This window comes from Schistocerca serialis, chromosome 9, assembly GCF_023864345.2.
Source record: "Schistocerca serialis cubense isolate TAMUIC-IGC-003099 chromosome 9, iqSchSeri2.2, whole genome shotgun sequence".
NCBI lineage: Eukaryota > Metazoa > Arthropoda > Insecta > Orthoptera > Acrididae > Schistocerca > Schistocerca serialis.
Window position 1 is genome coordinate 407916864 of NC_064646.1, and position 15049 is coordinate 407931912.

General features: G+C 42.4%; 1 protein-coding gene across 1 annotated transcript in view; it reads right to left on the bottom strand.

Moving 5' to 3' along the window:
- Positions 1-6553: 6553 nt before the first annotated feature.
- The window catches only part of LOC126419016 (cardioacceleratory peptide receptor-like), a 329034-nt gene continuing 320538 nt past the window's right edge, over positions 6554-15049 (bottom strand). The window contains exon 8 of the mRNA XM_050086073.1: positions 6554-8393. Coding sequence (XP_049942030.1) covers positions 8219-8393 — 175 coding nt within the window. The 3' untranslated portion in view covers positions 6554-8218. The remainder of the gene's footprint in view (positions 8394-15049) is intronic.

A 15049-nucleotide genomic window follows, 5' to 3' on the forward strand; every position in this document is an offset into this window, starting at 1 on the left:
CCCGATATGCTCTTTTTAGGTGTACTCCTCTGCTGCCAAACAATACTACATGGCTCCTTTTGTCTAGGCTGGTCTGCCTCTCACGACGTCTTGTGGTCAACTCCAAATTACATAGATGTCTCCGGATACTTTTGGTCAGACAGAGTAAGTGTTCTTTCAGCACTCGCTATGTGTTTGTACGATATCCACTGTAGAGTAAACCGTGTTCTCCTACAGAATCTTCATAAAATGCCAGTGTATTTGCGTATTTCAGGATCGTAAACATTTTCTTTTATAGTATAAGGCATTCCTTTAAGGGAAATAGTGCAACATTTATTTCACAACATGTTCAATAATCCATTCGTGTACACATATATACAATGGTTACAGTGAATTAATAGTATTCACATTCAAGACGTCTATATAAAGGTTTCACATACATATGTAGTCCAACATGTTGAAGCCGCAACAACACATCACTCCCTTCTCTCACTTCGTACTATGTGCTGCAGTCTCCGTTGTGTTAAAAGCACGGCTACCGAATACGTGGAACACATGGTTAAGTGGTTAACGCGAACATGTCTGGATCAGGGAGACAGATTGGCGGACATGCCTGTTTTCATCACTACCAGAGACAGCTGGTGAGGGAAAATAACACTTGTAACTCAAATAAAGTCATTCACAAAATATTTCTTTCATCATTTCGTTCTGATCTGTCATTTCCACAGTATAGAACATTGTCTTCGTCTCAAACAGAATTTTTTTGAAACGTTTATGAACACGTGCAAACTGCGTACTGTCTTATGCTTTAGAATCGCAGTTTCGCTTGAATATAAAAAAAAAATTCTTTCACTGGCCACCGAAACTAATTTTATGTTTTTTTTACTGGAAAGAACCAATGTGATTAGGATATGTTGCTTATTTATTGTTCTACGAATGTGTTATTTATCAATCACTTCTTCGACTGTTTTGAGTTCACACGTAGCAAGTCTGATGTTGGTCGGAAATAAGTAACATATTCCACTGTGAGAGATTTCGAAAACATACAAACAGGCGAAAATTTGTTTATAAGTCAGTGGACAGTCTTTGGGGATTTATTTTGACCGTTTGCCTTGAGTTTCGGTATGTTGGTACTATTTTTCCCTAAAATTTTTGTCCTGAGAATTGTCCAGACATTACCACTATTTCTCCTCTGCCTTTGTTTATACAGTGGAAGATACTAAGATTAATCACACTGGTATGCGTAATGAGCTTTGTAGATATTTTATTTTCAAGTTACGATAATCTTGTCTGTGTTCGGATGCGAGAACATGTTTTAATCATACTGAGGACAGAATCTGCCTGAAACTGTCAGTAAAAATTCTCTCTTTATGAAAATAGTTAGTTGTAGTAGTATTTCTTTCCTTGCATTTTCCTTCTATGTCTTTGCTCTAAGAACACTTCTGTTTAGTTGACCCTCTAATCACTTATCGCTCAATTCATATAATGGTTTCCTATTGATACTTGTACCCAATATGGTGTATATATTTGCTCTCTTTGGCGGTGACTATCAATTTAAAAGTGAGGCATACACGAAATCTGCTTGACTAGTAAACTTCGACATATAATGCAGACAATTATTTTTGCTGTAGATATACCTTCGTGCATCATTCACAAAACACACGTCTGACAATAAGTTTACTTCAGAACTTCAGCAAATGATGGAATAAGTAAACTCCGTTGATACTAGTTATAGTATTTGGAAAATTAGAGTCCAAAAGTGAGACTGCTTCACATCTAGTTCTAATGCAGGCAAACTGAAAGTGATAAAAAGTCCTTTATGTGAGCAGTCGTTTTGTGTTTCGATATGTTCGACACATCGCTGAAAAACAGAAGATTTTCTTTTATGAGAAGAGAAAGCCACACTCAACGGATATCGCTTTTGCTCATCTTTCAGTCGACTGTTGTATACAGAAGCAATAAGCGCTGCTCTATTACGGTGCGCGACATAAGCATTTTCGAGTAATCGAGTTTCGAAGTTGAAGCTTGTTGAATGCCATACGAGAACGCCATTCATCGGCACCAGTGTGGGCTAAGGTGGCAGACTTCATGTCTGCCCCATACAGCGTTCTACTTTCGTTAGTTCTTTTCCTAATCTTCCACCAAACACTTGTACGACTACAACGAATCATGTTTCTTGAAGGAACAATAAAATACTGATGACCATCGTAGCACATTTGAGGTGATGTTTAATAATCAAAAATGATGCAATGTACAACTATTTATCGATACAGTGAAGCACATGTTAAAAAGTTTTTACTGTGAAGTCATTAAACATACAGTTCCTTGTTTTCACTGGTTAGCAGACAGCATTTAGGGTGGGATCTGCCAGAAAATCATGAAAATCGTAGCAAAGACTTACATCAGACACATTTAATGAATGTTAATTTGAGGAACGCACGACCGATTTTTAATAACGACAGAGGAAAACCACACCTCTTTAACATTTACAAAGAATGATCATTCAGATATAATTTTGACTCAAACCAGGCGTATTTCAAAGTAGATACGGTCGGTTCCACAAGAAAGTGTGCGCCATAATTTTAAATGTAACGTCCGCAGTGACATCTCTGGTAGTGGTCTCGGTTCTGTAATCAGAGCGCTTTTGCACAGTGTGTAGATAAACAGTATGAGAGTTGCATTTTAAATAAACTGCAAAATATCTGAAACGTCACAAGGCAATGTTCCTTGTAAATCATCTTTTTGGGCCTGGTCTCCTCTTTCAAAAGCCTGGTGTGCGAAGTGTGAAAGGTTACTTCAACGAACTGTCAAAGACCCGGCAAAAGAGCAAGTTTAGGGATGTTTCTCTAAACGCGGTTTTGGCGATTTTCACTTGTTTACAGACAATTTAAACGATGAAAAAATGTGAAATATTTATCAAAAATGCCTTCTGAGGTTCGTTAAGAAGCTGTTTGGTTCGAAAGAGGCAAAGTGGGTGCTTCAAGAGGATAATGGTCCGAAACATCGCAGCCGTCTCGGTACAGCGTGGAAACAAGACAGTGGGGTGTCCACGATGGACTGGCCTGCAACGTCTCTGGATGCAGATCTGATCGCATATATTTGGTCGTTTATTTAAGAGGGAGCTTACAGGAAAGTCAATATATACTTTTAAGCAGCTGTCATATAAAATCAGGGCGGTATGGAGATCGTTACCGAGAGAATGTGCAGAAAATCTCTTGAACAGCATGCCAAAAAAGTGCCAAGCTATAATCGATCATGGCGGCGACTGGATTAGCTATTCCTGAACACGTCATGAACGTACGACTAGGGCTGACAAGCAAGTTCGCGGTAGCAGAACATAGCATTATCGAGGGACACACCTTCGAAGTAGAAAAAACGAAGAAGCTGTGCAGCGCCAACGGTTTCTGGGACTCGATCTTCAAAGAGGCAGTGGAGATACGTCTGCACAACAGTTTAGGAAACAGGGATAGCTCAGTGCAGCGTGGAATCCCACAATTGACAAAATACGTCAGGAACGCCCCGATCTGAAGGCAGCGGCGTCCGCAGACAGATTGGATAGACACCGGGTCTCGACGGCGGCTCCCCCCCTCCTCCAAAGCGGACGACGGCCAAGCAGCTATATAGATATGCAGAACACTGTATCCCGACAGTTCTTCAGAAGGTGATGGGTACGAAACTCATCGAAACATTGCAACAAGACGACGCCACCGCTCGACTGATAACCCGAGCAGAATCCATCAACTGTGCAATTAGTAATAACATGTATTTATTCATGTGAACATATATTTATAATAGTGTCTTTTATTTCATACAGATAACGGCGTACACTTTCTTGTGGAACTGACTAAGTATTCCGCAGCTGTCAACTGATCCAGTGCCACTGAGTGAAGAGCAATGCAGTCTTAAAGAGATGATATTTGTATTTGTAGCAACGATCTGCAGTCCCTTCAGGAAATTTTTGACGTGGCTATAAAAGTATACATTGCAAGGCAGGCACAACTGTGTCATGATTCTTCATTATACCTCCACTTTACCTCTCAACGAATGTGCCCCTGTGATTATCATTATTATCATCATTCCTTTCCGAAGAAAACAAGATTCATTGTAGCGATATAATAGTTTGGCGGAAGGGTAGAAAAAATAACTATATTACGACGCAGTAGCCGGTTGTGTACATTTTTAAAAAGAAAAATCGAGGTTTCATGTATACACTTAAGCAGCAAAATAAAAGTGCGACTCATGTGAGAAACTGAAATATGGATAACTTTACTTTTGTGATGCTTGGCAGCAGTGGGCTTCCGTAGTTGCAGCAATCGCCTCTCACGTTCATACTCTTCCATGTGAAAAACATAGTACTTGTATTCGCAGGTCAGGTTTGCATGTTTCTTATGTACACACTTGTAAGCCCATAGTGGAACTTGCTTTACATGCCTGGTTCTTGATTAATAAACGAAGACAACCGTGATTTTCTGGTGTAATTTAGGTCTATATCAGCTCTGCTTTAGCTGGAGTCATTGCTTTCTGTTTTCTCCCATTAGGAAAACCAAGCAATGAATCGAAGGCTGAGGAGTGCCGTTATGATCTGAAACATACATAGCCTAGGCATTTCTGATGATGTCAACATGGTCATGTTATCATAGTTTTATGTTTAAATACGATTAACTAATGCTCTTGGAAGATTTAATCTTTGATGACGCCGCTGCTGCGATTGAAGCAGAGGTAAGTATGAATTAATGAAGTTTCTCAACTGATTATGGGGTGCGGTCAGATCTGAATAAATAATCGTATAATTGTAATGAAATGAGACAGAAAACTGCAACGTTTGTAACTAAAAGCCCTGAGCATCCCGCGAGGCATTTGCCACAGAACATGGAAACTCCACTCGTTATTGTATCACAGGAGCAACCCGCTACTATGAAATTGCCTTCACTTAAAACAAAGCTCTTTTGTGTCCTCTTTGGATTAGAGTATCAATAGCATTTCAAACGAGGCTCCAAAAGCACTAAAATACACATGTATAATGATAATTATAGATATTTTTATAAACAATAACTCTGGTACAGTTTTTAAATACGTTTTATCTTATGTATTATTATGTAGAGGTTGCCGCCTTTCCTTGTGCATTTGCCTACCTACGTACTTTAATTTTGAAGTACCTAAGCTATGAGTTCAGAACTCCAATATTTTGCGACTGCGTCTGGAGATCATGAGAAAAGAAAGGGAAGGGGATGTATCAGCTCTGTAAAACGAGTGTTAACATTTGGATGATACCATCGATATGGCTACTCGCCTACAAATCTTCGCTCCATCTCTACTAAGCCAAAGATGTGTTGCGGAGTAATGTATGGTTTTAATTTTTATACCTCATGAATTAATATGATTACTAGGCGCTTTTGTATGGTATTCAACAGGGTCATATAACTTTGAACCACGCTTACTCAAAACCTCGTAGTAACAGGTCCGGATTTACGGGAGGTGGGTCATGACTAACAAGCCCTCTAAGAAAATCATTTTAGTGGAAGAGTTTAAATTTTCAGGTACATAAATTTCCAAATTTCACAGCTGTCTTTCGGTGAAGAAACACGGCATCGAAAATGCAGTGGCATTCTAGAAACTGCATTTTGCTTAACACGGAGTACTTTTCAGCTGCTTGTCTGAGGGCTTTTCCAGGCCGATGGGCTTCCATATAGGGTTAGTTGCAGCTTTCTCAGGCTGACAATACCTGCTATTCTCAACAAGTCCTGTACAGTGAGTCCACCGGTATAACCGGAAAAAATCACATGGAGTTGAGAAGTGCAAGACGGAAAAGGGAAGACACATTTACATGCTTGGGATAGTCATAGTCTCCAAACCTGTGTTCTTAATCATACCAGCAATTATATCAAATGCTGAGAGTACGCTATGATTTTGTATAGCATAAATTATGCCATTGTCAAAGGGGTGAGAGTTTATAGCTATTAACGTTCTTAAATCAACTGCGTGATACAAGCACTTCTCAAAGTTTTGGACGAATGCTTCTGAAATGTTATATTTCCGTGAACTGCAGTTTCTTCAAAGTTATGGTGATGTTTAAAGGACTCATGTTTACAGATTGTTATTATTACTTTAAACCATTTAATTTGTTATTATTATTATTAATAATAATACCGTAGGAATTTGTGGCATGTTAACAAACTATGACCGAACCCCGAAAACTATTCCGCATGGTCATGGGCAAGCGGGCTTGACACTGTAAAGAGAGCAGTTGCAGCAATACGCTATCACAGCACCTGCTGAACGCTGGTGCCCGGAAAAAGGTCGAAACGAGGGACAATTTGGCAAGTAGCGTAAGTAACATTTGCAGGAGTGACACCATACTAAGCACAGTTTGACTTGTATAAATACTGGTCGTCTGGCTATGCAGATCATCTAATCGGCGAGGCATTGTCTTTCACACTGTCAGCTTCCGCCATGAGGTTGTTCCACTCCACTCTCCTGTTGACAGGACTGCAGGCCAGCGGATCCAGTCACCCACTGATGGGCCGAGAATCTAACCCTCCCCCCCCCCCCCCCCAATCTGCCTTCCAGCCACAGAACCAATGGGGGACCTGCCAACGCCAGTTATGGCCAGCCAGCCATCTATTACTTGGTGTTGGTGGGCTGTGTCAGTGTACCACATCAATCCTGGCCAATGCCTCGCCACTGGCCAGGGAGGTTGACTATGCAAAGTTTCGGCACATCCCGACTGCATTTAACTATTACAACACTTTGCTCTGTGGACCGTGTGCCGAGGCCCATTTTCCAGCTGTGCAAGATTTGGGCTTGAGCTTATCATTCGAATTATTGGAGTAATAAAGGGATTGTACTGTGTTCGAACAGCTTCTGATGCCATGATCTACCATCCTCTGGCAGAACACACCTACACCCTCTGCGTACTAGATCAGCATTAATTACTTACAAGGTGTGCATTAATAAAACCGACAAACTGCATGAATGGATTCCTGACTGGAAATGGAGGAAAAAAGATCCAAAGAACATGTGTCTGGAAACGCATTGTTGTTGTGGTAGATGGTGCTGATGGATGAAAGTTCCCTTGACCATATGCTGAGTGTTCCTTGCGTTGCAGGCTGTTTGATTGACGTAGCATACTGTAAGCAGCAGAATGGTTGGTATTCGTGTCGGGAACAAGCCGACAGGGTGTTTGTGTACGGTCAAGCAGATGGACACGGTCGAGAGGCAGCACAGCTAAACCAATACCAGTACCCTCACAGACATCAACCACGTAACACAGCATTTCAAAACCTTTTTTGGCTCGTTTGGGTTCATGAGCCATTTCAGATGGACTAACGAGCAGGGAGAAAGCGAACTGCCAGTACACCAGATTTGAAGCTAGTGCTAGGGTTCGTCTCAATGTCCTGTGGAACTCAGTCCTCCAAACCTCCTGTACGCACAGTCCGCCGCCTCCCTGCACGTTCGTGTGACTGAAAGGATCCATGATCACATAAACGCCCAAAAAAGGGCTTGAAATGTTGTGTGATGTGGTTGGTGTCTGTGAGGGAACTTGTTCTGGTATAGCCAAGTGCCTCTCGACCGTTTCCATCTGCTTGGTGGTATACACTCTTGTTCCCGACATGAATACCGTTCTGCAGCTCACAGTATGTTGCATCGATCACACAGCCTGCAACACATAAAGAACAAATGGCAAGTGCTCAGACGAAGTTTCATTTGTCAGCGGCAATTACCGTGACAATGTCCGCCCCTGGTAGCTGAGTGGTCAGCGTGACGGAATGTCATAAACAACGGCCTGGGTTCGATTCCCGGCTGGGCCAGAGATTTTCTCCGCCCAGGGACTGGGTGTTGTGCTGTCCTTATCATCATTATTTCATCGCCATCGACACGCAAGTCGCCGAAGTGGCGTCAACTCGAAAGACTTGCACCAGATGAATGGTCTACCCGGGCACATGTTCATGGGTCCTTTTGTACTCTACTTCCAGTCTGGGACTCGTTCGTGCAGTCTGTCAGCTTTATTAACGTTCACCCTGTATACGATAGTGTGAAATCTGTGACCCACTGCGTGTTCGCTGCTCTTGCGACCCGAAATTCATTGTCCACTGTGCGAGGTTACTCAGCGGTACCGCGAGAGGTGGCGAGCCTGCTCGCGGCGAGGAACGCGTCCTCCTCAGAAGTGCACCCTGTTGACGGAGCGCCTCGCGTGCTGAGGCGCGCCGGCGGCGGCCGGCTGGGCGCCGTACTCATGCAGCTAGAGCACGGACGAGAAGTGCACGCTGTTGAGCTGGCGCAGCGAGCCGGCGGCGCGGTGGCGCGGCGCGGGCGCCGAGCTGGTCAGCGTGTCGGCCGTGCTGCTCGTGTTGGTGCTCGTGGTGCTGCGGCCCTGCTGCCGCAGGCAGCTCAGCCACGCGAACGGCGGCATCCTCCTGCAGCACGGGACATCGAGGCGCGTCGTGCCGCCCAAAATGACGAACATTTGACGTTTTTACTTTTATGCACATTACGAAAATATGACCATTCGTGCTTAACTTGGTGTTTGTTTTAGCAAAAAATTCGAATATTCATTATTTGAAATAAAAACGCTACTGGCCATTAAAATTGCTAGACCGCGAAGATGACGTGCTACAGACGCGAAACTTAACCGACAGGAAGGAGATGCTGTGATATGCAAATGATTAGTTTTTCAGAGCATTCGCACAAGGTTCGCGCCGGTGGCGACACCTACAACGTGCTGACATGACGGAAGTTTCCAACCGATTTCTCATACACAAACAGCAGTTGACCGTCGTTGCCTGCTGAAACGTTGTTGTGATGCTTCGTGTAAGGAGAAGAAATGCGTACCATCACGTTTCCGACTTTGATAAAGGTCGGATTGTAGCCTCTCGCGATTGCGGTTTATCGTATCGCGACATTCCTGCTCGCGTTGTTCGAGGTCCAATGACTGTAAGCAGAATATGGAATCGGTGGGTTCAGGAGGATAACACGGAACGCCGTGCTGGATCCCAACGGACTCGTATCACTAATAGTCGAGATGACAGGCATCTTATCCGCATGGCTGGAACGGATCGTGCAGCCACGTCTCGATCCCTGAGTCAACAGACGGGGACGTTTGCAAGACAGCACGAACAGTTCGACTATGTTTGCAGCAGCATGGACTATCAGCTCGGAGACCATGGCTGCGGTTACCCTTGACGCTGCATCACAGAGAGGAGCGCCTGCGATGGTACTCAACGACGAACCTGGGTGCACGAATGGCGAAACGTAATTTTTTCGGATGAATCCAGGTTCTGTTTACAGCATCATGATGGTCACATCCGTGTTTGGCGACATTGCGGTGAACGCACATCCGAAGCGTGTATTCGTCATCGACATACTGGCGTATCACCCGGCGTGATGGTATGGGGTGCCATTGGTTACACGTCTCGGTCACCTCTTGTTCGTATTAACGGCACTTTGAACAGTGGTCGCTATATTTCAGATGTGTTACGACCCGTGGCTCTACCCTTCATTCGATCCATGCGAAACCCTACATTTCAGCAGGATAATGCACGACCGCTTGTTGCAGGTCCTGTACGGGCCTTTCTGAATACAGAAAATGTTCGACTGCTGCCCTGGCCAGCACATTCTCCAGATCTCTCATCAACTGAAAACGTCTGGTCAATGGTGGCCGAGCAACTGGCTCATCACAATACACCAGTCACTATTCTTGACGAACTGTGGTATCATGTTGAAGCTGCATGGGCAGCTGTACCTGTACACGCCATCCAAGCTCTGTTTGACTCAATGCCCAGGCGTATCAAGGCCGTTATTACGGCCAGAATTGGTTGTTCTGGGTACTGATTTCTCAGGATCTATGCACTCAAATTGCGTGAAAATGTAATCACATGTCAGTTCTAGTATAATATATTTGTCCAATGAATACCCGTTTATCATCTGCATTTCTTCTTGGTGTAGCAATTTTAATGGCCAGTAGTGTACTATTTGAAAAAAAAAAATTTGAAATTAATCATGCACTGACGTTTCTAAGAATTTTGTTTTGCATCATTGGTGGAGAGTTAGTCCTGAGTTGAGTTGTCTATTACACAACTAGAGTGCATTAATCATGTGCAGAAGATGATGGGCAAGAGAGTGCATAGACTAAAACAACAGCTGGCAATAACTAAGTTATCAGAAGATGTAAGTACCAAGTATCGACTGACTGATAAACAAATTGATCAGATTACAAAGTATTATGTTATGGATATTAGAAATAACATCGGTTCCCGTCAGATCACCGAAGTTAAGTGCTGTTGGGCGTGGCCGGCACTTGGATGGGTGACCATCTGGGCCGCCATGCACTGTTGCCATTTTTCGGGGTGCACTCAGCCTCGTGATGCCAATTGAGGAGCTACTCGACCGAATAGTAACGGTTCCGGTCACAAAAAGCCATCATAACGACCAGAAGAGCGGTGCACTGCCTGCAAGCCCCTCCTATCTGAATCCTCATCTGAGGAAGACACGGCGGTCGGATGATTCTCGTGGGCCACTTGTGGCCTGAAGGATTCCTTTTTTTAAAAATTATAAATAACAGGGATTATTTAGATAGTGTAAAGAGAGCTGTTTGGGCAATTTATTTCCACAAGCTGTCTACAAATGCTGAATCAATCCACAATCTGTGTTCCACTGAGTGGTGTAGATATCTGAAGGCAAAAGAGGAAGATGAGTAGATAGACTCTCTCTCACAAAACTACTACACTAAACGCCGTTGTACTTGCTATGAAATCCGTGTTTCAGCATCTTGCTCATCCAGAGCTGTCGAAGAAATGTCTGAAAGGCAAAACACATAATGTCAACGAATCTTTTAACAATGTTGTGTAGTCAAGGATACCAAAAAACGGTTTTTCTTGGAAGGTGAGTCTTCGTGTTGCTGACGCTACTCTTACTTTTAATGATGGGTATTCCGGGAGACTACAGGTTTTGGAGCATCTTGGAATTCATGAAGGTTAAAACACCAACAAAAGTGTGATGGACGTGGACCACCAGCTGTGAGTCATGAAGGCAGAGATTGCAGCAAACAGTGGGTCAAAAGAAGCTAGATCCAAGGAAAGGAAGGCAGCATTGGATGAGGAAGGGGATGAGGAGTAAAAGCCAGGAGGATTCAAAAATATTTTGCATCTATCAGTTGGCTGTGTATTAATATTTTTGTTTAAAACGCAATTTTCTCAAAATGAAATTTCTCAGAAACTTCTAAATCTACAAATATGAATTACTTACCACATAATATAGGCAGTACCTTGATGCTGTAGGTCTACTGTAGTAGCATTTACTCTAATAGTTCAAATTCAAGAAATTAATGTTTTGAAAATTTACGTCAGAAAAACATATGTTTAGGAAAAAATCATAACCTTTTTTCAATTGTCGTTTTAAAGTAATTGTTCAGCAGTACATTCACAAAACATGAGGGAAGATGTGGTAAAAAACTCATCTTTATATACACAATAGTTCCTAAAAAAGCGGAGGGTTGATGCAGCCAATTTAACATTGTCAAGATGGAGTGGTATGACCCCCTATGTGATTCTCTGAAAATGGACTCTCCTGAAGTTCTGAGAATACACACTATACTCGCTTCTGTGCAGCAAACAGAGCCATACCAACACTTGACGTAGCGGGTTTCACTGAAGAGGGTAGCATACAAACAATTTTTGATGTATGTTTTGATGAAAACTTGAAGAGGAAGAAACATATTTCCGAGGTCCTCAAACAATAAAGTTAATCCCAAAAATATTTGTTGATGCACGCTGAACTCCTTCCTGAGCCACCGTCACATTTCATAATAGGTAACAAACTGCATTTTTTTCTTTTAGTGTTGTGGGTACGGATATCACAATTTTTTTCAAATTGTATCGATTATTTATGAATTTCATTAGTGAATAAATGTATTGTGAAGGCGTGGTTAAAATGCCTAGCTCCTTGAACAAATGCAAATAAGTTGGCTTCAGGCGAAGACCACGTATTATTTCTTCTGCTCGTTATCGTGGAATCAGTACTTCTTTCATAAATTATTTTAAGAAGGCGACGATTTATAGCTTTAAGGACACGTTGAAGACTTTTGATTGCACACAGACGTATTATTTCAAAAAGAATGTAAACGGTTGTATAATAAACTTTGGAGCAATAAAGGCGTGTGAAATCATGAGTTTTGAACAATTTCTTTTCATAACTGATGATTTACCCCAAAAATTATTCCATAATACATTACTGAATGGAAATGTGAACAGTACACTGCCTGTCAGAAAAATTACAGCAGCCAGAAGACATGGTCAGATATCAAATGTAGTTTCGCACACAAACACACCATGAGAGGCCATATAACCGATTAGAGATGCAATTCTTTGTCACTGGTGGAACGGCCAACAGGGTGCATTAGCGCTGTTTGTGTTTATTGTTGTCACCAGCCCTTCTGGGGTATATAAGGGGCATGAACAACCCGATGTAGAGTGATTACTCCGAAGGACACACAGATTCCACGTACTCGTGTACGTATGTGACAGTGTTATCAGCACAATTTGAAAGGGTCCTCATTGCTGGTCTCCATATGGCGAGCTGGTCGAGTCGTGCAATATCCAAATGTGTGAGGCAGTGGGCTGATGTTGCAACTGTATGGAAATGTGAGGCAGGCAAATTCTTCATCAAGTTTTCGATCGACCACGTCTGACCACCAAAAGAGAGCAACACCGTATTCTGCACCAAACATACTGTAACCGCTTCACACTTGTGCCCTGCCCCGACAGACAGCATCAGCCGTACTATTGACGTTCCTCCACATGGGCTGTCATTAACACCACAACACAAACGCCTCCGTTTGGAGTGGTGTCATGACGGAGTCCAATTGAAGAGAAGTAACCCAGGCAGGCGAACAATCATATGGCACGCGCGGCTAACAATCATACGGCACTGCGGAGAGACTTTTTGAACACCCCGTACCTGAGGATGCAGGATGTTGTGACATACCGTTGAGCCATCACAGTTCCCTCAATCACTAACAAGCGTAATTTAAAGTCATACGCGATGGCTGTTGTCGACTGTATCGTTTATCTCAGCCAGCGTCAGTAGTATCGTTGGTGAGTGTTGTTACGTGTTGACGTGAAACTTTAAGTTTAGTTCTTTTGTTCGTTTGTTTCGTTTTTGTCACTGTTAAATTCTAACCATTGAAGAACGTGTGTTTTTAGTCGAACAAGTGTTCAAAGCTGACGTTAAATACACAGTTTCAGTTCGTCAAACATTTAATTCAATTTTCCAGAAGACAACACCCCCACATCGCGATACTGTGCGAGATTTGATTAACAAATTTCAAAGTACGGGATGAGTGACAGATGCACCGAGAAGTGGTCGTCCTAGCGTTTTGCCTGATGATAAATTACTCGATATTTCCAATAGAATGTGCATGAGTCCGAACAAGTCAATAAGAAAACTCGCCCAGGAAATCGATGTTCGTTTCGGAAGGACCCAGACAGCTGTAAGGAAAAAATTAGAACTTTTCCCACACGAAGCGACAGTCGTGCAAGAAACTGAAAACTACTGATCGTGGCAAGAGACTGCATTATTGTCAATGGTTCAAAAATATCGTTCAACAAAATGGAAGGGATATTCTTAATGAAACGTTTTTCACTGATGAGGCGTGGTTTCATTTATCCGGGTACATGAACTGTCAAAATTCTCGTATGTGGAGTACTGCAAATCCATTGTGTTCTCATGAGAAACCATTCTGTAAAAACAGGAGTTTGGATTGCAATTTCTAGATGTCAGATTGTGGGTACCATATTTTTCAACGAAACAATAAACGCACAACGATACTGCAGTGATATTCTGTACCCATTCATAGGAGAACTTGTGTTAAGTGAAATACTGAACGGTTATTTTCAACAAGATGGTGCAACCGCGCGTCAGCTCGCGTTTCAATGTCACTGCTTGCTGATGTTTCTGGTGACCGCATAATTTCACAGAGACTTTGGTCTCCACGAGTGCCTGACCTAATACCACCTGACTTTTTCTTCTGGGGTGCAGCGAAAGCAACTGTCTATAAAAACCATCCAAAATCCATCGATGAATTGAAAACTGCAATATCCACGCTCACTGCATCTGTTACAGAAGAAATGTTACAGCTTGTGCTTGGAAACATGATTAGACGAATTGAATTGTGTATTCAACAACTAGGGAGGACACTTTCAACATTTAGTGTGAAATTTTGTAAGTAAAAATGAATATTCAATAAATTAGTAACTTGTGTTTCACTGAGTTTCATTTCGGTATATTCACTGCGGCATAAGGCACGCGCGGCTAACAATCATACGGCATTGCGGAGAGACTTTTTGAACACCCCGTATTACCTATCATGTCACTGTATCGCAATGCCATTTTTCAGCAGGACGATGCTCGGCCGCGCACCGCACGTGTCTCTATGAACTGTCTGCATCATGTTGAGGTGCTCTGAAGGCCAGCGGGAGCAGGTGTGGGACCACCTCCACCTTTAACTCATTCCTCGTGCCAGTATCCAGAACATCAAGGACCAGTTACATTTACTATTTATTTATTTATTTCTCAAGTAATGAACTGCTGCCTGTTATTATGTCGTTCATTATGTGAGTTTACGTGTTCTATCACACAAATTCAGTTTTATTACTAGTACATTTTTTGTTGAAAATTTTACAAAAGGATAAATTTTAAAAAATAATAATATATAATAAGGAGTACAAGCGCATATAAACAAATTTCTTTAAACTTGTTTCTATAATGATAATAATAAGATACATAATAGGTTGCGAGTGTATTTTAATGTAAAATTAGAAGTGTATTTAAAGGAAGAAACAAGAGATGGAAATTTCATTTAGATATGATGTGACAGTTCTTCCATTTATACCTTCTGCGTGTATGGTTACGTAACCAATGGAGATTGGGAGTTGTTTTAAAATGTCATAGTCAGCTGCATCAGGTGCGAGCGCTCGGGAGAACTTCCACCCAGTCACACTTGATGCAGCGAAAGAAGAAGTGAATGATTACCGTCGGACCTCCTTGCCTAGGGACGCCAGATGAAAGTCGATGTCGT